Source organism: Tamandua tetradactyla, chromosome 4 (genome assembly GCF_023851605.1).
Source record: "Tamandua tetradactyla isolate mTamTet1 chromosome 4, mTamTet1.pri, whole genome shotgun sequence".
Taxonomy (NCBI): domain Eukaryota; kingdom Metazoa; phylum Chordata; class Mammalia; order Pilosa; family Myrmecophagidae; genus Tamandua; species Tamandua tetradactyla.
In genome coordinates, this window is record NC_135330.1 from 867,333 (window position 1) to 886,521 (window position 19,189).

General features: G+C 60.3%; 1 protein-coding gene across 1 annotated transcript; it reads right to left on the reverse strand.

The window, feature by feature from the left end:
- Nucleotides 1–784: 784 nt before the first annotated feature.
- On the reverse strand, nt 785–16,852 carry GJA5 (gap junction protein alpha 5). Its single transcript, XM_077155899.1, has 2 exons — nt 16,760–16,852; nt 785–3,803 (listed from the first exon to the last, which is right to left on the reverse strand). Exon 2 carries the CDS (start codon nt 3,775–3,777, stop codon nt 2,752–2,754), a length of 1,026 nt encoding a protein of 341 aa, XP_077012014.1. The 5' UTR covers nt 3,778–3,803; nt 16,760–16,852; the 3' UTR covers nt 785–2,751.
- Nucleotides 16,853–19,189: the final 2,337 nt, after the last annotated feature.

Consider the following 19,189-nt stretch of genomic DNA (forward strand, 5'->3'; position numbering starts at 1 on the left):
TAATTGGGTCCCAGTTGTGTTTTCCAGTTGAACACCTCAGACATATCTGGTTGAGCACCTCACTCCTGGACAAATGCCAGCCCACCCGAGTCACGAGACCCGCAAGAGCCTTCAAGAGTATCTTCCTGCCCTGATAAGCAGGATGGACTCTTGGCTACGGCAAGGCTTCTGGTGCATGTTCCTGGCCTTTGCTGCTTTCTCTAGGAAATAAGCCCCCACTTGTCAGTGAAGGACCTGGTGGGCTTTTGGCCCTTTGTTTGCAACAAGAATCATTTCCTGTCCTCCAAAGAGATGCGGTCCCAGGAAGGCAGTGGGAGGTGGGTGCGCGGCCAGGGGCCTCCTGCCCTCGGTTTCCGTGCTGTGAACGGGGTTCCCGAGGCTTGCTGCACAGACGCCACTTGGATGTGCCCTGCTCTAAGGCCCAGCTCAGGTGTCTTCGAAGCATTTCCCCTACAGACCACGTCCTGGGCCCTGTGGTTAGTAGGCTCAGGAGCAGATGAGCTCCAGGGATCCTGCCCTGACCGCCTCCTGTGTGAGCCCTCGCGAGGCGGTCAGCCACTCGGGAGGTCCTGGGGCCACCCTCACCGTCCCCCTTGGCCACGTACTGTGCTCTCAGCATAATGACAAAAACAGTGACGATGGCAGCACCAACGGGAGCAGCAGTGGCCCTCTAATCGTGGACTGTCATGTCTCAGGCACCCTGCCGAACTCTTCAAGTCTCTCCTAAAAGCCCTGTAAGGCAGGTATTTCTAGGCCCACTTTACAGATGTGAAACCCAGGGCAGAGATTGAGAAGTTCGCTGGAGACAAGTAGCGAGTCAGCGGCTGGGATTTGAACCCCCCGTGGCTGGCTCTAAAGCCCTGCTCTTACCGACTGATGTGGGGTCCAGGGGCCCCCTCCCCCGCCCTGATGTAGGGTCCACGGCCCCTCCCCCCAAGCCTGCCATCCTCATCCTTACAGCATGACAGGACACAAAGACAGACAGATGTACAGCCAGACTTTATTAAGCAAGTTACACATCTTACTTGCTTTTTTCTTCTGAAAGCCTCACTGCATAGAATTTCTAAATCAAGGGCACACATTTCACAAAGCAAACGTGTTTAGAGAGAGCAGGAGAGTTCTAATGCCAATGTCAGGCAATAAAGAAAAAGGGGGTTTCCTTCCAGGAAACTGGACGACCGGTCCTGCTTCCCTGCACAGCACCCCGGCAGCCCCTGCTACCTCTCTACCGTCATCCTTCTCTCCACTCCCAGAGCATCCAGATATCAGCAGAGGGGGCCTGGAGGGGCGGGCGTGCGCGAGGTGAGACCTCTGGTCTGCAGGCTCCTCTGTTTCCCCCTCGCATCTGCTGTTCCTGCTGAGGAGACCAGGGAGCAGCGCAGGAAGACAGGCTTTTCTAGGCGACCTTTCCTTATTTCAGGGCGCCCCTCCCCCCACCCTTCATCACACACACATGCGTTTAAAGAATAATCATCTGTCTGGGTCCGTGTCCCACTCTGAGCATCTTTCCCTCCTTCCCAAAAAGCAGCCACCCACTTTGGACAGACTGAGTGGGGAAGCAGGCCAGTTCCTGGGTTCTCTGCAGCCCCCGCCAGGCAGACGCATTGGGGGTCCTCGGGACATGTTGGAAAAGGCCCTTCCCAGAGAGGTGGAGATTCCCCCACTGCTTCCCTGCTCCTGCTGCACCCTCCAGGGAGACGGGGAGGGGCTCTACTGCAGTCCTCGTCTCCTGGCCCTCTAGGTTGGCACTCAGCAAGGGGAATAAATAGGAGGGAAAATAGTTTTCCAGTGTTTCCACTCCTTTTTTATTTTCATCTTCACAGCAGTTATTTTCTCCCAAGAGGCATCTTCCTCTGAGAAGCACAATTCCCTCCTTGTTTTAATAAGACCCCATGGAATTCCATTGGCCTTGTGGTCGGCCACCTAGAGGGTGCCAGCTCTTGGGCATTTCTCTGGACGAAGCCGTTGGGTGAAAAGTGAAGGACAGACGAGAGGGAGAGATGGTTTCTTCACCAGGCTGGGCTGTCGAGATGCTGTGGGATCCCAGGCAGTGGCAGGAATTCCAGGGGTACCCATGTGCGCTGTGACTCCCTGGGGGGCTGCCCGGCACGGGCTGGGCACACACCTGCAGGAGGGAAGGTCCCCAAGGCGGGACGCTTGCAGAGGCGCAGAGCAAGGCATTCTAGGATCAAGGCTGATGGCCACATCCCAAGGAGCCGTCTCTACGCTGGTAGGCGGAGGGGCCGCCCAGGGCAGCCCACTGCAGAGTACGGCCATGGAACCCGCAGGCTGGGGAGCCCTCTGACCCGGCGCTTGGCTCACGCTGTCTGTTGGCTGGGGGTGTGGGGCTCTCCCTCAGGGGTGGACTTGTGACCAGGAGACCTGGGAGGGTCCGTCTAGTGTGTTGCTGGTTGCAGGTTGTCCTGTTGCTCCAGCTGTCCCTCGCGGGCCAGGTTTGGCCAACATTCTCCCCCACATCTCCCCAGTTCACTGAGTAGTCTGAAAAGGCTCTGCCGGGTGCCCGGGGAGGGGCCAGGGAGGGACACAGTCTGGCCAGGCCGCTGGGTCTCTGGTCACACCTGCTGAGCCCTGCTGATAAGTTCTGGAACAAATGAGCCATACCTCTGAGACCGGGGCCCCAAAAGAGCAAAACAGTGGTGAAAATGAGAGTGGACGGTGTGAGAAGCGACACGCCTTCCTTCTCTGGGCCCCCTTTCTCCCCACCTGAGGCCGGTTCCACCCGCGGGAGGGTCACACAGAGAGGTCGTCGGACCTGGCCTTACTGAGGCGGCGCTTGTCTCCCTGGCAGCCTTGGGGGAAGTGGTGGCCTGGGGGGGCGCCCCGGGGCGGCTCGGGCCCCGGGGCAGGGCGGAGCTGGGCGAAGCCCTCCCCGGGCGGCCCCTCCTGGCCTCGCACCCGCTCAGCGGCCAGGTTGGCAGTGTTCTGCTGAGCGGCCACCTTGTTACTGAAGGGGCTGAGGCACGTCCCCGCCGGGCCGCCCCCCAGGCACTGGCTGACGTCGGGGGGCGGCTGGGGCCTGAGCAGGCCCTGGCCCGCCCTGCCGAGCCGCGGCCGGACCTTCCTCCAGCCCAGGTGGTAGAGCTCAGCCAGGCTGAGGACGAGCGACAGCCCGGCCACGGCCAGCATGAAGATGATGAAGACGTTCTTCTCCGTGGGCCGCGACACGTAGCAGTTGACGGGGTGAGGGCAGGGGCTCCTGTGGCACACGTGCAGCGTGTCCAGGAAGACCCCGTACAGGAGGCACTGGCCCGCAATGAAGGCCACCTCCACGGCCGTGCGCACCAGGATGCTGCACACGTAGGTGTGCAACAGTGCGCCACGCAGGGCCACCTTCCCGTGCGCCTCCTCCCAGCAGGACGGCGCCGCCTTCGCGGCCGTGGGGCACTCACACGCCTCCGGGTCCCGGGCGCTCTGCGGCCGCGCGGCCTCCCTGAGCCTCCGCTTCTCCTGCACGCGCACCGTGTGCACGGCGTGGCCCATGTACAGCAGGGACGGCGTGGACACGAAGATGGTCTGCAGCACCCAGTAGCGGATGTGCGAGATGGGGAAGGCCTGGTCGTAGCACACGTTCTCGCAGCCCGGCTGCATGGTGTCGCACCGGAAGTCGGCCTGCTCGTCGCCCCAGGAGGACTCGGCCGCCGTGCCCAGCACCAGCATGCGGAAGATGAAGAGGACGGTCAACCAGACCTTGCCGATGACCGTGGAGTGCTTGTGCACCTCCTCCAGGAACTCCCCCAGGAAGCTCCAGTCGCCCATGGCTCACCGAGGCCGGGCCAGCGCTCCTGCGAACAAGAGAGAAGGTCTCGGCCAGGGTCCCCACGGTGAGCCCGGGCCCGTGCGTGGGCGCCGTGTGAGAGAGAACAGCTCAGAAGCCAGGGTCCCCACGGTGAGCCCGGGCCCGTGCGTGGGCGCCGTGTGAGAGAGAACAGCTCAGAAGCCAGGGACAGCCAACAGCCCCGTCCCTGCCCCAGATGATCGACAGCCCCATCCAACAGGAGAAAGCTGGGACGGGCACTGCCCAAACGCCCCTAAACAGAGAAGGGGGTGGTGGAGGATACAGAGAAGGTTGGGTTTCCCAAATGAGAGTGATGCTGAGGCAGCATATGGGTATTTCTGTTGGTCTCCGTGTCTTAGAGCAGCTAAGAGAGAAAAACAAAAAATTGTGCTACTGTAGCCCATACCAAATGTGAAAATCTGTTCTATAACTGCTTGTTAAAGCATATTTGGAAATTGATTGCTTTTCTGTATATATGTTATATTTCACAATAAAAAAATATGTTAAAAAAAAGTCAGGAATACCTCAAAAGTTTTCTTTTTTCCCCAGCAAAAATAAAAAAGAAAGATTTAAGATAGATGTGGAAGGATTGTACTTTAGTGGGCCCAGCAATCAACAGGGTTTGTGCTACAGTGTGGGTCTTGTGCTTTTTCCTTCTAGAGACTCAACTTCAAGTGGTCAGGGGGGAGGAAGGTATCCCCAGAAATCCGGCCGTGCAGCCAGCCCGGGTGATGCCCAGGTGGGAGCTGAAGCCGAAACGCGGGAGCGGCGGAGAGAGTGCAGGCCTGGGATGCGGCGACGTGACTCGGGGTGTCTCCCACAGAGACCAGTCCCTCCTCTGAGATGCTGGGGGAGGAAGAGCCACAGAAGAGGATTTCTGAGTATTAAATGGAGCGAGGTCTGTGACACATGGAGATTAATACCACAGATGCCCAACGCGTTTGGGTGGCTGTCAGGTGGGAGAGGGTTTTGCTTGGCTTCAGAGAGAACCAGGAGGAGGAGGGCAAGAGAGCAGACCACAGGGCGTCCAGCAGGCCAGCTGTGCGGGACGTGCTAAGCAAAACGGAACTGTGCCTGTCACAAGGGCCTCATGGCTGAGTGCTTGGTTCCCTCAGCTGGTGAGGGGGAGGCAGTGTGGGGCCAGCTCAGCCAGTGCCCGGCCCCCACACCTCGGGCAGTGCCCGGCTCCTGCACCTCCAGCAGCGCCCGGCCCCCACACCATGGGCAGCGCCCGGCCCCCACATCATGGGCAGTGCCCGGCTCCTGCACCTCGGGCAGTGCCCGGTCCTCACACCTCGGCCAATGCCCGGCCCCCGCACCATGGGCAGCACCCGGCCCCCGCACCTCGGGCAGCACAGTTGCACAGCACGGCGTGGGCCAGGCCTCTTCTCTCCACTTCAGTTCCCTGCTGGGAAGTTTTCTAACTGCAGAGGGCACCCACCTGGGACCCTGCTCACCCTCATGCCAGAATAAACGCCCAAACCTCTATTTTATGTCCCATACCGAGTCTCTCCCGCACTGGCCCTGGCTGGCCTCTCCTGCCTCTGCACTGCCCGCTCCCATCAGCCGTGGCCAGTCCTGGCAGACGCTCAGCTGCCTCCACCCCAGGTGAACTCCAGGGTCCTTCGAGTTGACCCAAAATAACCCCCGCGGCCTCCCCACTCCTTCAAGCAGGGCCCCCCGTTCCTGCGGCCGCCCTGGGGACACCCGCTCCTCTCCAGCACTTGCCACCTTGGGCTGCACCCCTCCACTGTGGAGGGTGCTGCTGGGAAAGTGTCCCCCCAGTCAAAGCCACTGAGCCCCGCTTGCTGTCCTCCCCCTCCCACCTGGTCCTGCCTGCAGACAAGGCTGAGCCGGCCGAGCTGTCTGAAGCTGCCCAGAGAACCTCAGAAGTGCGGCCTGCATCCCGAGGCGAATCTCCGACCCCCAGAATTCCTACTTGGTGAGCAACACAGATGTCACAGAGGCGTGGGCCACTCGCCAGCCCTAATCAACAGGATGACAGAAAGGCGGGCACCGAATGTAAATGCTCCTTTCTTAGAGTCATAAACGCTCAGATTCAGCCTCAATGTTTGGCCTTGCCATCGTTGTGCCATCGCGCCTGCTTCCATCTGGAGCGTTGTGTCGGCTCCCAGGGAAGGCAGAGCAGCGGAGATGTTCCTCATCACGAGGGCTGCTTCCGTCCTGACGCCTGCCAGCCCCAGCCCCGGCATTCACGGCGTCCCGGGACAGGCCAGTCCTTGCACCAGTGCCAAGGGGCCCTCCCTGTGCTCCTCCCCATCAAAGGCCACCCCCAGGTCTTTGACCCTTTTTCTCGGGTTGTGATCAAACGTCTGCCCCCTTGTGTCCCTCAGCCTCCAAATGTGGAAGACTGTGGGGCGCTGGCTCAAAAGGAAAACGGCCGCGTGGTGAGGGTTTGGCCAGCCGCCTTCCCTCCTGGGCACGTGCAGCTTCAGCGCCCTCAGGCCAGCCTCGTGCAGCGACCGGGCTGCTCAATGGACTGGAGGGAGAGGAGGGGAGAGAGAAGGGGGGACGAAGGCGAGAGGAGGGACAGAAAGAAGGGAAAGTCAAGGGGTGGATGGGAATGGAAGAACATGTAAGAGGCCGTGCAGTAGTCAAGAGAAGGAGGACTGGGCGGTTAATGGCGGTTCAAGTCCCTAGAGCCATCTGCCTGGGATCAGATGAGTTCATTCCTCGTCCAGTTAATTCCTGCATTCAGTTCCTCCTGTGCAAACCAGGTGCAGCGTTGTGGACCAGGGAGTGACCTTCACTGATTTCCCGCCACGTACAAAGTCCAAACTCTTTAACCTGCCACCCGAGACCCGCCTCAGGCTTGAGTACCTGGCACATGCTCTGGCCTGGGGGAGCCAAGGAGGAGGACCCTGGACCAGCCAAGAGAAGGTGGGAGGGGAGGAGGGAAAGGGGAAGCAGGAAGTAGAGAGGGGCATTGAAAAGGAGAGAACAGACACAAGTGGAAGAGCAGAAGGGAGAGGAAGTGAGGAAACGGAAATGGGAATTAAAAGGAAGCAATAAGAAAAACACACAGCAGTGTGTGCTCAAGGCCTTGGGTTGTCCAAACGCTCGGTTTGTCCAAACGCTCAAGCCCTGCAGAATTCCTCTCCATCTTCTGAGTCTCCCTCCTTCCTTGCAAGGCTCCAAGAGAGTAGGAGACAGTTCCAGCCTAAGAATGCGAGGCTCTGGCTGGTGTGTGGGATGCTGGCTGCTGCCTCCTGGCTCAGGGGCGGCGACCCCCCTGGGAGGAACGGGAACAGCACCTGCGGGCTGGGGCGGCGAGGGGTGGGGGTGGGGCGGGATGTGGGGCCCAGCGCCAGGGAGGTGGCTGAGGCCTTCCCCGGGGACTCGCTGGCCAACCGCAGCCCCTCAGCGAAACGGGGGCTGCCTCACACACCACATCTCGGCTCGGTGCGGGGCCCGGTGGCGGTGAGACCCCCGGCCGGCACTCCCTTCAGACCACGACTCAGCAAAGAAACGTGCCCACTGGGCGCTCAGTGAGTCTCCTGGGCATACAGCACAGAGATGCTCTGCAGGTTATTACCCATCTGATGGCAGGAAGTGTGTTAGAAGAGGCAAAAGTCCCCAGGTCATGAATAAATTCTACCAAATACAACATATTTCACTGCCCTGGCTGTGACCTTCACTGATTACCCACCACGTACAAAGTCCAAACTTGTTAACCTGCCACCCGAGACCCGCCGCAGCCCAGCCCCATCCTACCTTTTTCCACATGTTCAGAACTTATGCTCAAGGATCCCCACCTGCATATAGGCGTCGCCTCTTTATCTTGTTCCCTCTGCCTGGAAAGCCCTTCTTCACGCATTCGTTGGTTTCCTGCGTTTCCTGAGTGGTTTCCAGGTGGCCGTGCCAGGCAGGTCCTGAGAAGAGGACGAGGCAGGGTCCCCGCATCCCGGAGCTCGGCTGCTTTCTTTTCCCTCTACTACGGGAGAAAGTTAGACATGCAACTGCAGAAGCCCCTGACGCCTGCTGACACGCAGGAAGTGCACGGGCTGTGGGAACGGGTGGCGGGATCCCGGTCAGGTCAGGGTCAGGGAGAGTCTTGCCAGATGGGCCCCCAGGCCAGGCCAGACACCCCAGAGTCTGCAAAGGAACATTCCGGCGCTGGCAGTTCTCCTTCCCAGGCCTTCACCGTCTCTCGGCGTGTCGGATCCCGGGGCGGGGCTGGTTACTGGGGGGCCCCCGGCACTTGTCTGCGATGGTAGCACAGGGCTTGGGTGGGGGGACGAGCTAGAGGAAGCACTGCCATGCGCGAGCGTGGCCCTTTCATGCCTTTACTTCATGCACTATGTCCCTAGAAGTAAAGTTCGAGTCGCCGCCTTCCCAGTCCAGTTTTCCTTCTTTTGCTGGCAATGTTCCTGTGCAGCCAACGTTGTCAAAGAAAACCATTTCAGAGCAACCCCGACTCCCCAAAACTCATGCCCAAGACCTCATCCGTGGGCCCAAGAGTTCTCGCGTCAGCCTCTGTTTCTTTGGTGTGTCCCAAAGTTAGTGTCTAGTGTGTCGGGTAAATTCTCACATGTGGGTTTATGCTGCCTTCGACGTGTTCCCTAAAAGTTTCTTATTCACCAGCCTGCAGGTTCAGTGTGTATGGGTGTGTGTGTGTGTGTGTGTGTGTATGTCTCTGTGTGTGTGTGTCTGCGTGTGTCTGTGTGTGTATGTCTGTGTGTGTGTCTGCATGTGTGTGTGTCTGCGTGTGTGTGTATGTCTGCGTGTGTCTGCGTGTGTGTGTGCGTGTGTCTGCGTGTGTGTGTCTGCGTGTGTCTGCGTGTGTGTGTCTGTGTGTGTCTGCGTGTGTGTGTGTATGTGTGTGTGTCTGCGTGTCTGTGTGTGTCTGCGTGTGTGTGTGTCTGCGTGTGTGTCTGTGTGTGTGTATATGTGTGTGTGTGTATGTGTGTGTGTCTGCGTGTGTGTGTCTGCGTGTGTGTGTGTGTGTGTGTGTGAGCTCCTGCTCTGTGCTTTCCACTGCTGTGGCCACTGTGAACAAGACCCGAGAAGCATCAGGTCCGGCCTGGGCTGGGCACCCAGGGACAGCTGCTAGAATAGGAAAACCAGGCTTTATCGACGATTCCTGCCTCAAGGCTTTGACAGCTTCCCCCCTCGAGTGGATTGCACCCTTTACAGAGACAGAAGCCCCGTCCTGGGTTCTGTATTCTTGCCGAACCAGGTCCTGGGTGAAGGCTTTCTTGATGACTGAACAAAATCACTTGGTCTGGGAGACCGACTGCCAAGTGGGCCCAGGAGGACTCAAATCTTTCTGAAATCTAGCGATAAAAATAAAAGCTTAAACTACTCAAAATGTGCTTCCCTGCGTTCTCTTGTGGCTCCGTGGGGGCAGTGCTGTGGCTGTTTGGTGTGAGACTGAACATCCTCAGGACGCCTGGACACTGCATTTGCACTGGTGGGCGCAACGCGTGGCCACCTGTGGGCGGTCACCTTTGTAGAGGGAAACAGGAGAGGGGAAGAGACGTGTCCAAGGAGGCGGGGCTGCGGCAGCACACCCAGGTCCCCACCCAGAGCTCCCGATGAAGTCTGCGCAGCCAGCGGCCGCGTCTTCCTCTCTGCACCTGAACTTCAAAATCTCCCCAAACCGGGGACAGCGCGTGGCTGTGGACAGAGCCCTGCCGTGTGTGAGAAGCCTGGGGTCGCCTCATGCCACCGAGTGGCCGTGTAGGTCCCCGCTGAGGGCCAGCCCGTGGGGGAGCGAGGGGGCGGGACGTGCGATGCAGCTCAGTGTCCCACGCCGTGTCTGGACGTCCTCCCGTGCCAGCTCTGTCCCGGAAGCCAGGGCCCCAGGGGAAGGCCCCCCGTCGGGGGCGGCTCAGACGGCTGCTGTGCGAGCACAGGTGCAGCGCTGGGCAAATGTGCACGCGAGCCCCGGACAGCTGGGCCGGCGCTGGGCAAGGGGGCTCCCCAGGGCAGCACCCCGGGAGAGGGATGAGGCGTGTGCGAGGTTCGCAGAGGCCGGGGGTGGCAGGGAGGAGGCGACAGCGAGGGTCACGCCGAACAACCACGGAGCTGAGACCCAGCAGGGGTTAGAGAATGGAAACCGGGCAGGGAACGGTCAGGAAGGGCCTTGAAGGTCGTGCCACGGAGCTTGGAGCAGTTCTCAGCCCAGAACAGACGAGGCCCGTGCGCTCGATTCCCTCCTGAGGGCACCCCCTGACCTGATGTCCACCCCCGATCGGGGGACAGGGGAGGGACATAAAGCGCAGCCAGATCATCACCTGACTGTCAGAACCTTCCCGAAGGCCACAGCATGAACCCGATGGCCTGCCGGTCACAGGGCGTCCCGTCCCCGCTCGTGCGCCGCGACTGCAGCTGCCTCTCCCACCAAGCAGGCGTGTGGGCAGCAAGTGGAAGGACGTCACAGGGACGCCTCGACGACACCCGTCTGCGATTCTCGTCCTGTCCTCTGGAGCCCACACCCAGCCCTTCCAACCAAGTGTCTGACAGCTGCTGGTCCTCGAGTCAGCAACCAGGCCCTGAGGTGGATGGTGGAGACTGCGGAGCCTTCACACGCTCGCAGGCTCGGCCCCACGGATCCAGCAGCGTCTCCCCCCCAGCCTGAGTTCCCTGAGGACGAGCCATGTCTGCGCGTCCTGCAATCTCCCCAGGGCTTTGCATGGCGCTGCAGGTGGAGGCAGTGAAGGTGCTTTTTAAAAACAAGGACAAAGGACAGCGTCTGGGTCTCTCCAAACACCGAATGCCCAACAGCCAAGGCTGGCCGTCTCCCCCTGCCGAGGACAGAGGCCGGCCGCATGCAGGACAAGCCACACCTGGGGGCTGCTTAGAGGGCACCTGCCCGGGACGAAGGTGTCAGGGCACCAGGGTGGCCAGATCACAGAGACGCCTTCCATTCCCCCTGCCTGGCCAAGCAGGGCCAGCCCAGTCCACAGCGAGACTCCAGCACTTCGGCCTGTCCCCCTCGCCGCTCTTCCCGCAGGACACTGGAAGCTCCTAAATTTGCCAAAAATTAGCCTGTAGGACCGCCCTGCAGCGCCTGGGCCTAATTCTGGCCGTTGTCTAACTCAAGCCTCGCTCTCCGTGATTCATCGTCTTGGCATCGGGCCGGACCACGGGCGAGTCTCCCCCAGTGCGTGGCCCGGGCCATGGCAGGCGATTCCCAGCCACAGAGCGAGGCTTAGAGGATCCAAAGGCCTCACTGAGAGCCCCAGACATGGGTCACCTCAGCGCAGACATGTTTACTGACCCCCTGCGCTTTGCAGACACCAGAGGTTTTATGAATCACAAAGCACACCCACGTCACGGAACCCGTTTGTACCTTACACGTTCGTGCACGTTTTTCTGCTTCCCTCTCACCCCAGTGGCATCTCTCCAGAATAGACAGATGGAGAGAACTATATGAGAAGGTTACTACTGAGCCACTCTCAGCAATCGTTATTATACTTTGAGATTCTCAGCCCCATTTTACACAAAGTCACACAAGCAGAACTTGCATCTAACTGAAATAATAATGATGATAAAGCGAGCTAACGCATACTGATACCTTTCTTTGCCAGACTCTCTGCAAGCTGCTTTGCATGTATTTTCTCATTTAATTCTCACGACGACCTTAGGGGTGTAACTGTTCCCCTTTTGCAGGACTTGGGGGGTACCCTGAGCAGGGTCGCGCTGATAGGACAGCGTTGTTTAAACCCTGCTCGTCCCTCGTCTAGCCGCAGGGTCCCTGCCTTAACTCGACCTAAATCATGGACAGCTCCTCTCTCTGGCAGATCCTTTGCAGCGGAAGGCTGGCTGCTTTTACTGGGATGATGGCACAGCAGTGTGTGAGGTGACTGCTAAGACAGGGAGCTGATTTGGAAGTGGTTGCGGGTAACCCCTGCTTCTAGGATTTCCATTCTTTTCTTGACTTGGGTTTGGTGCAGCTGCTGCAGCCCTGGGGGAAATGACCAGGCAGGCGGTTAAGACACAGCGGTCGAAAGAGGCAGCAGGCACCGCTTCCAGGATGAGTCCCCTACGGCCTGCACCCCGAACCCCAACAGCACCGAGGAGAGAGACGGAGATGGAAACGAGATGAGGATGAGGAAACGGAGCAGAGAGACTAAACACTCAGTTTATTCTTCCTCCTACTCCAGCCAATGGTAGATGATTAACTCCTCTTTGAATTTAATTATTTTATTCTGGCAAGGACAGAAAGAGCCAGAAACACTTCACCGGCAGATGCTGCTTCGAAGCCAAGAAGGTGGAGGGGAACAAGCAAAGTGGAGACGGAGAATTTCGGCAGGGTGAATACTTTTCTTCTGAAATTATTGGAGAAAAAAATATTTAAAAGGAGCGTGTGGTGGCTGGTTGGCACCTCGGTGTCATCAGTGGAAAGTCAGATTTGTGATGCTCTCTCCATTTACTGCCTCCACCGTCTCGTCCTGGCTCACAGTCGAGTAGCTCACGAAATTCCACCCTTATTTTCATGCGACATGGAAACTGGGATCCAGGACGTTAAGCTGCAACCACGACATTCTTCCATGCGTGCAGCACTTGAACGCTTTGCTTTCTGTTCTTTACACGAGCCTGCTGGAAGTGTTATTCCATATGACAGATGAGAAAACTGAGGCTCAGAAGTTAAAAAAACATTGTACAAAAGCACACAACCGGTAAATGCTTCAAAAGGATGTGGACCTGGTCCACCCGACCCAACCCCCACAGTGTCTCAGGAAACCAGAGCACGACAAAGCCACGGCCAGCACGCAGGGCTTCTAATTCCTTGGGGGGCCTTTGCTCGGGGCCTGTGACCTCCTGCATCGCCTCCCTGCCAAGCCTTTCCCGAGAGCAGTGCTTGCTTTGGCCCCAGCAAACTGTGCCCAGGGTTCCCAGACACGTCGGCAGCTGCCACCATTTGGCCCGAATTCACATATAGAAAGTTATTTCCTTTTTTAGCCAGTAAGTGCTCCTGGCTGCAGCAGTGTCTCCTGCCCCGCTGGCCAAATGGCAGCCTCTGGTGTCCCACTGAGGACAAGTAATAACCAGAGCAACGGGACAGAAAGAACTGGTGCTGGGGCTCCTGGTTCCTGAGGAAGACTGAGGTGCAAACCCTCCCTCCGTCCCACCCTGGCTGGACGGCCTTAAACAAGGCACTTACTCTCCCACGTGGAAAATGGGGACGCCGACACCTGGGGATACAGAAGATGTGGGCACGTGGAAGTGCCTGGAAAAGCGCCTGGCGCACAGGACGTGCTCGGAACATCAGCTGCTCTCTCTCTTCCTGACCTCTTGGGTAGAAAGCCTTCCCGGGCTGGGCCGGGGGCAGCAGGCTGGCTGCACTGAGCTGCGAGGCGGGTCGGCTCCGGGTGGCTGGAGACATGGCTGGTGGGCAGGACGCACCTGTAGCTGCCCCACCTCACTAGGCAGCACAACCCCCTGGACAAGAGGGCACGGACAGGAGGGTACGACCCCCGGGACCTGGCTGTCCACTCCCAGGGACGCGCCCCGCCCACCCCTAACTTGTCTTCAACTCCAGCCTGGAACTGAGGGTCACGTGAGGCCACAGTACGAAGTGGGCGCTTTATGTGACACCTTCTCTCTCAGAAGCTGCCATGGTTTTGAAAGCTCATCTCTGATCTGAAGGCATATCCTAAGGTGGGTCTGAAGGAGCTCAAATTCCACGTGGAAAGGAAACGGGCTGATTCTGTGATTTAAGGAGAAGAGACAGATTGACCCTCAAACCACAGCTTCCCTCTCCTGGAGTTTGGAATCACAGAGTTGTCAATTCTGGAAATTAACAAACAAAAAAGATTCTAGAGATTCCCTGTGGAAATGCAGTGCTATCGTTTCATAAGAGGCATGGCTTCCTGAGCTTTTGCTCGAGATAGCGAGGGGTGAGCGGCTGGGAGACGGTGAGGCTTCCACGCGCTCACATGTGGGTCAGCGGCAACCCAGCGCCAAGTCTGGAGGCGAATCCCAATTTTCTGGCCCCAGCTTAGAGGTCAGCAAACCGCAGTCCCAGAAAACCCTGCACTCACAGTACCGAAGCAGCCTCTTCTCAGAATGGCACGTCGTACCACGCTTTCACGGGACAAAGGCCCCTGCATCAGATGAGGGCCCAGGCTGGGGACTGGTGGCTTTCCTGTCCCATCATGCGTGAGTGCCTCTGTGTGAGTGCCGTTTAAATACACTGTTTACCCAATCCCTATAAAACCTTAGGAGGGAGGGATTTATAACTCCTTTTCACAGACGAAGGAACTTGGGGTCAGAGGCATTAAATCATTTGCCCAAGGCCCCAGCTGAAATGCCCCCATCGCCATAGAGGAACCTGGCGAGGCCGCCGGGGCTATTCCAGCACCTCTGTGATTCTGAGACCTCCCTGCTCCTCTCCTTACAAAGGTGGATGGACTGACGCATGCTAGATTTTCTTCCCTGCTGTGCCAGAAACCACTGGCTTCCCCGCCAAGCTGCCCTTCACCGGGAACCAGCAGCTCCGATGGCAGGAAGGGGTCAGCCTCCTTCCTCAGAGCCTGAAAGGCGGCCAGTTCTCCCCTCTGGCCGGCTCGGCCTCGGCCCGGGGTGGGCTTATGGGAGTCAGACCACAAAGAAGGCTCGAGGTTCTCTGGTGGGTGGGACGCTGGGCAGAGCCTGGGACGCCCCCCGCCCCAGCCCTGAGAACCGCAGGCTCCTGCCCCAATGGGGTCCCCCAGGGCCGCTCCCCGCCCTGTCCGGTCAGCCGAGCCCTGAGCTGGGCGCCGCCAGTGTCCCCAGGCCAGGCTGCGTGCTGTGGCCGCTGGAGCCCATCAACCCGCGCGGCGTGGGCCTCTCCCAGCAGGCTGGGGGGCTCCAGGTGTTGCCGGCCCTGCTGGGCTCCCAGCGCCTCGCAGAGCCCCCCCGCTCGGCCTGCCTCCCCCAGATAGACGCCCGCACGTGGGAGAAGGTTCTCGGCTCACCGTCCCAGCCTCCCGGGATGGCGGAGCAGCCACACTGCCTCTCCCCTTCGGGTCTGCAGACCCCGTCGCAGGGTGGAAAGCAGTCACCTTTCTCCGCGGAGTCTCCTGGCCTTTGGCCCCAGACAGGCTGAGGCCCGGCTCGGGCTGGCGAGTCACGGCAGGGCAGGCAGCGGGTGGTCCCAAGCGGGGCACCATAGGGAGAGCGGGGGGCTCTATTATTTCCCACCCACAGAAACCCGAAGGTCTGTCCCCTACCGGGCGGTGAGAGTCCAGCCCAGGGCAGAGAAGGGCTGTATCGCAGCTCTGGGCAGGGGCTGCCGTCCTGATGCGCGGCCCCACCAGCCACGTCTCTCTGCAGCTCACAAGGAGGAGGTGGGCCGGCCCCGTCTCCACCCACCCCGCAGTGCTGGCGTCGGGGCTCCTGAGGGGCCGGCGGCTCAGTGACTCTGCCACCCACCTCGGCCTTCAGGCTCAGCCCCTGGACACAAGAGAGACCAGGCCGAAGCGACAGCACTCGACACCCACTGACCAGGCGAGCGGGCAGGTGGGCGTCACAACAGGGCTGGAAAGACGCGCAAATGGAAGCGTGGACTTGGAGACGACGGGGCAAGGAAGCCACTACTCGGCCTGGCTCGTGGGCACTCACAGGCAACTTCCCTTCTCTGGGCCTCGTTCTCCTTAGTTGTCAAAGGACAAGGCCGAGTGGCCCTCGAAGGGGCCTCTTCCAGTCCCAACGTCCTAGCACTGAGGCCAATACTAGGAGGTGGGACAAGAGAGAGGCAGCCCAGAGGCAAGGACAATGACCAGCGCCAAGGGCCTGGGAAGAAACTGTCTGGGATGCCAGGGCAGTGGCGAGGCGGGCACGACGATCCGGCGGCGGCTGCACCAGGGTCCCAGGGTGGTTGGCAGCTGCTGGGTGAGGAAAGGCCGAGAGGCCCAGCCCGGGGCAGCTCCAAGCAGCTCTGTGGCCCAAGGGACACTGGAAGGTGGCGGAAGTCCAGGGCTGGCCCTAGAGAGCCAGGGCTGAGCATGCCCCAGGCCAGGGGATGGAGGGGACAGAGTGCCCCGCACGCTCGTGGGAAAACGGGGGGCTTGTCACAGCCAGGAGCCCACGTCACGGGGGAAATGGGGGCACCGCCTGCACACAGCGTGCCTCCTCTCTGTTCTGCTCGGCCAGGTTCCTCCTGGGCTCCTGCCCTGCCCTGCGCCCTCGGCACTGCCCTCCCTCCTCTTGCCCGCTCAGGCCCAGGCACCCACAACCTGTCCCGGGAGCAGCCCCAGCCAGGGGCTGCAGAGCCAAAGCCCCTCAGTAGGGGACCAGGCAGAAGGATGCAAGAGCCCAGTGAGGAGGTGACTGCCGGCCCAGCGTCCCTTCTGCAGTGGCTGAGCTGAGCCTGTGAGTCACAGCACCCCTGGTGCCACAGCTGCCAGGGGCCAGCGGTCACACTCTCACCCCCGCCACGGGGACTCAGCCGGGGTCCCCCACGTGCCCAGCAGAGAGGCAAGGGCCTGAGGAAGCCCTTCTCCTGCTGCCCCACCTGCGCTCAGGCCAGGCGACAAAGCAGGTGCTCCTCCTGACCCCGGGGCCCCTGCCCCGCCCCCAGCAGCTCTGGCCCCTGACGGCTGCATTTCCCGCACATGGCCGCCTCACGGGACACACCCGGCAGGGGACCAAGCAGCGAATGTGGGGGACGGGGGTCAGGGCGCTGCCCTAGGCGCTGGGAGAGCATTTCAGGAGCGACCCGGGCCTCGGGGAGGCACCCACAACACTCTGCAAAGCCACCGACAGCGCAGGAGAGCGGAGCCCAGAGCGCGCTCCGCAGCTCCAAGGACCCAGCGCGCCGCACCCCACCCTCTTCCCGGGCCGCCCCCGCGCTATGCCCGCGGGCGCAGGGGACACATCTGCCCCATCCCGCGGGCGCAGGGGACACCTCTGCCCCATCCCGCGGGCGCAGGGGACACCTCTGCCCCATCCCGCGGGCGGCGGCGCCCTCTCTTCCGGCTGCTTCCCGCCGACCTGGCACCTCCTGCTCACCTGAGTTTCTCCTCCTCCTGGAATTTCGTTCCTCCCGCCCGGCTCTTCGCTCCCGCGCCTGCCAGCTGTCCGCCTCCACCCTCCTTTTAAGGGGCGCCGAGGGTTTCCCTCCTCCCACTCCTCCCCGCCTCCCCTCTGCGCTGCTCCCCCTCCTCCTCCCCACCCTCCCCTTCGCGCCTCCTCCCCTCCGCTTCCCCCTCCCTCCTCTGTGCGCTCAGAGGCTTCGCTCAGCCTTTGCAAAGTTTTCTTGCCCCAACCTGCCCGCAACCCCTCCCCAGAAGGAAGCAGAGCCCCTTCCTCCCTCCACTCCTCCCCCCCTCGCTCGGGGCTGCTGTTTGTCCCTGTGGGCTCGACTGGGCCCCCCCAGGCCCCTCGGCCGCCGACCCCTAGGGCTCCAGTGGCCATCTGGCTGCCGGAAAACCCTTCCTCATTCTTTCACTGCCGTCAGAAAGAAAAAGGCGCCTGTCCACATAAGGCCTCCAGAGATGGCCACGGTGCCCGCGGCAGTGAGCTGCCCTGGCCAGTGGGCAGCAGCGGCCCTGTGTCAGCAACCGCCCTCCCCGCGCTCCCCTTCCCCCTCCCAGGCCCCAGCCCCGGCTCCGTGGGCGTCGTCCATGCCCAGTCCCGCAGGGCAGACACCTGCACCTTCTCCATTTCGTCCTCGAGGAAACCGAGGTTCGGAGAAGTCAAGCAGCATGAGCACGGTGCCCCTTACTACAGAGGGTTAGGAGCCTGTGTCAACGCCACAACTCACCTCTGTGCTATTTGCAGCACAGCTTGTGGGTCTCCCAGCCGGACGTGGGCCGATGGAGGTGAGGCTGTGACGGGCCTCAGGTGAGTGAGCCCAGAACCCCAGCCCCGCTGCCCACACCCCAGTCCTTCCCCAACCCCCGTCCGAGCGCTTGGTGGTGGAGCAGCGGGAGGTGCAAAGGCCGCCACGGGGGACCAAGCCAGGCAGGCGACCGGCCGAGAGTCCATGGCTGGCAGCGCTGGAAGGACCCCTCCGCGGTCATCCGGGGCAGGAGGGATCACCTGCCGCGGTCCCCCCGAGGGTGCAGAGGCCGGCTGGAGCCCACACCAGCCCTTCCTCACTCACTGCCCCGAACAGGCCTCTGGGCGGTACCTTTCGCTACATTCCAGGACTTGGCGAAGCTGTCTCCTTACTGGGTGCTACTTTTCATGAGCGAATAAGCTCAAGACGAGCAGGAAGGGAAGGAGCCTGGGGCCGAACGTCCAAGTCCTGAGACGAGCAGCCTTGTTCAGGCACACGTGGGCTCCCGACTCTCAGCCGGAGCCCCGCTTCCGTCTGCAGCAGCAGGGCCCAGCCTGGGGCCTGGGTTGGAAAGCAGCTCGGCGTCCCTTACGAGTGTCTGCGCGTCCTCAGCTGTGCCGGGAGGGTGAGAGAACGGTACCTGCCGCACAGGGCTGCCTCAGGGACTAATGGGTGTTTTTTTGCAAAGCACTGAGAGCCGTGTCTGGCACATAGTGAGAACTGAGTGATTGCAAAATACGATTTGAATGTAGTTAAAAGGGGGAAATTTTAGGCTGTGTATGTTACTAGAATAAAAAATTTTTAAAAAACCCACAGGACTTGCGGCACAGTGAAACCTGGTGTTACACCATGGGCTGCAGTTAACAGTGCAATTGTAACACATTCTCTCAGTGATTGTAACAACGGCACCACACTCATGGAAGATGTTAATAGTATAATAATAGCATGGTATAGGGGAGTTCTGTGTTTTAGGCATGATCTTCCTATAAACGTACAACTCCTCTAATAAAAAAATTAAGAGTAAAAACACATGACAATGCACTTCACTATATTAGCTCTTCCTAGCTGGGCACAGTCCTGGGACAGGACCCCGTGTGTGAAGCCAATAGAGGGCTCCGGTGACACTCAGTCTCGCCTCTGAAACAAGTCACCCCTCCCGTGGCTGCCCAGATACTCTGCAAAAGGTGAGAGCTTCTAGAAACACCCCAGTACCCCAGCCAGGAGATGGCCGCTCAAACCCACAGTGTCTCAGTGGGGATGGTGTGAGAGGGAGGAAGGTCTGGTGGGATAGTAACTCCTAGATCCCTGGGCTCCGATGGAAGAGGCTCTCTGGGATAGGGAGGGCGCCACTCCCCTCTGAACGCCCCCAAGGGAAGGGCTGCCTCCCTGCTGCACACCAGAGTCCTGGGACTGCTGGGCACAGAAGGTCACTGCTCCCTGCTGCTGGGCAGGTCAAGAAATGGAGCAGTGAAGACGCCAGGTGGGTCCTCCAGGTGATCGAGGAAGCCTGAGGCAGGGCTGGGAAAAGCCAAGGCCTTTGACGTGACTCTGGGCCCATTTGTGGCCACTGGATCACCCCAGCTCAACAAGCCCGGCCGCTGTCAGCCGAGCATTCCACATAGGATGGCTCCCGGGATGTAGAACAACCTGGTGGGCCC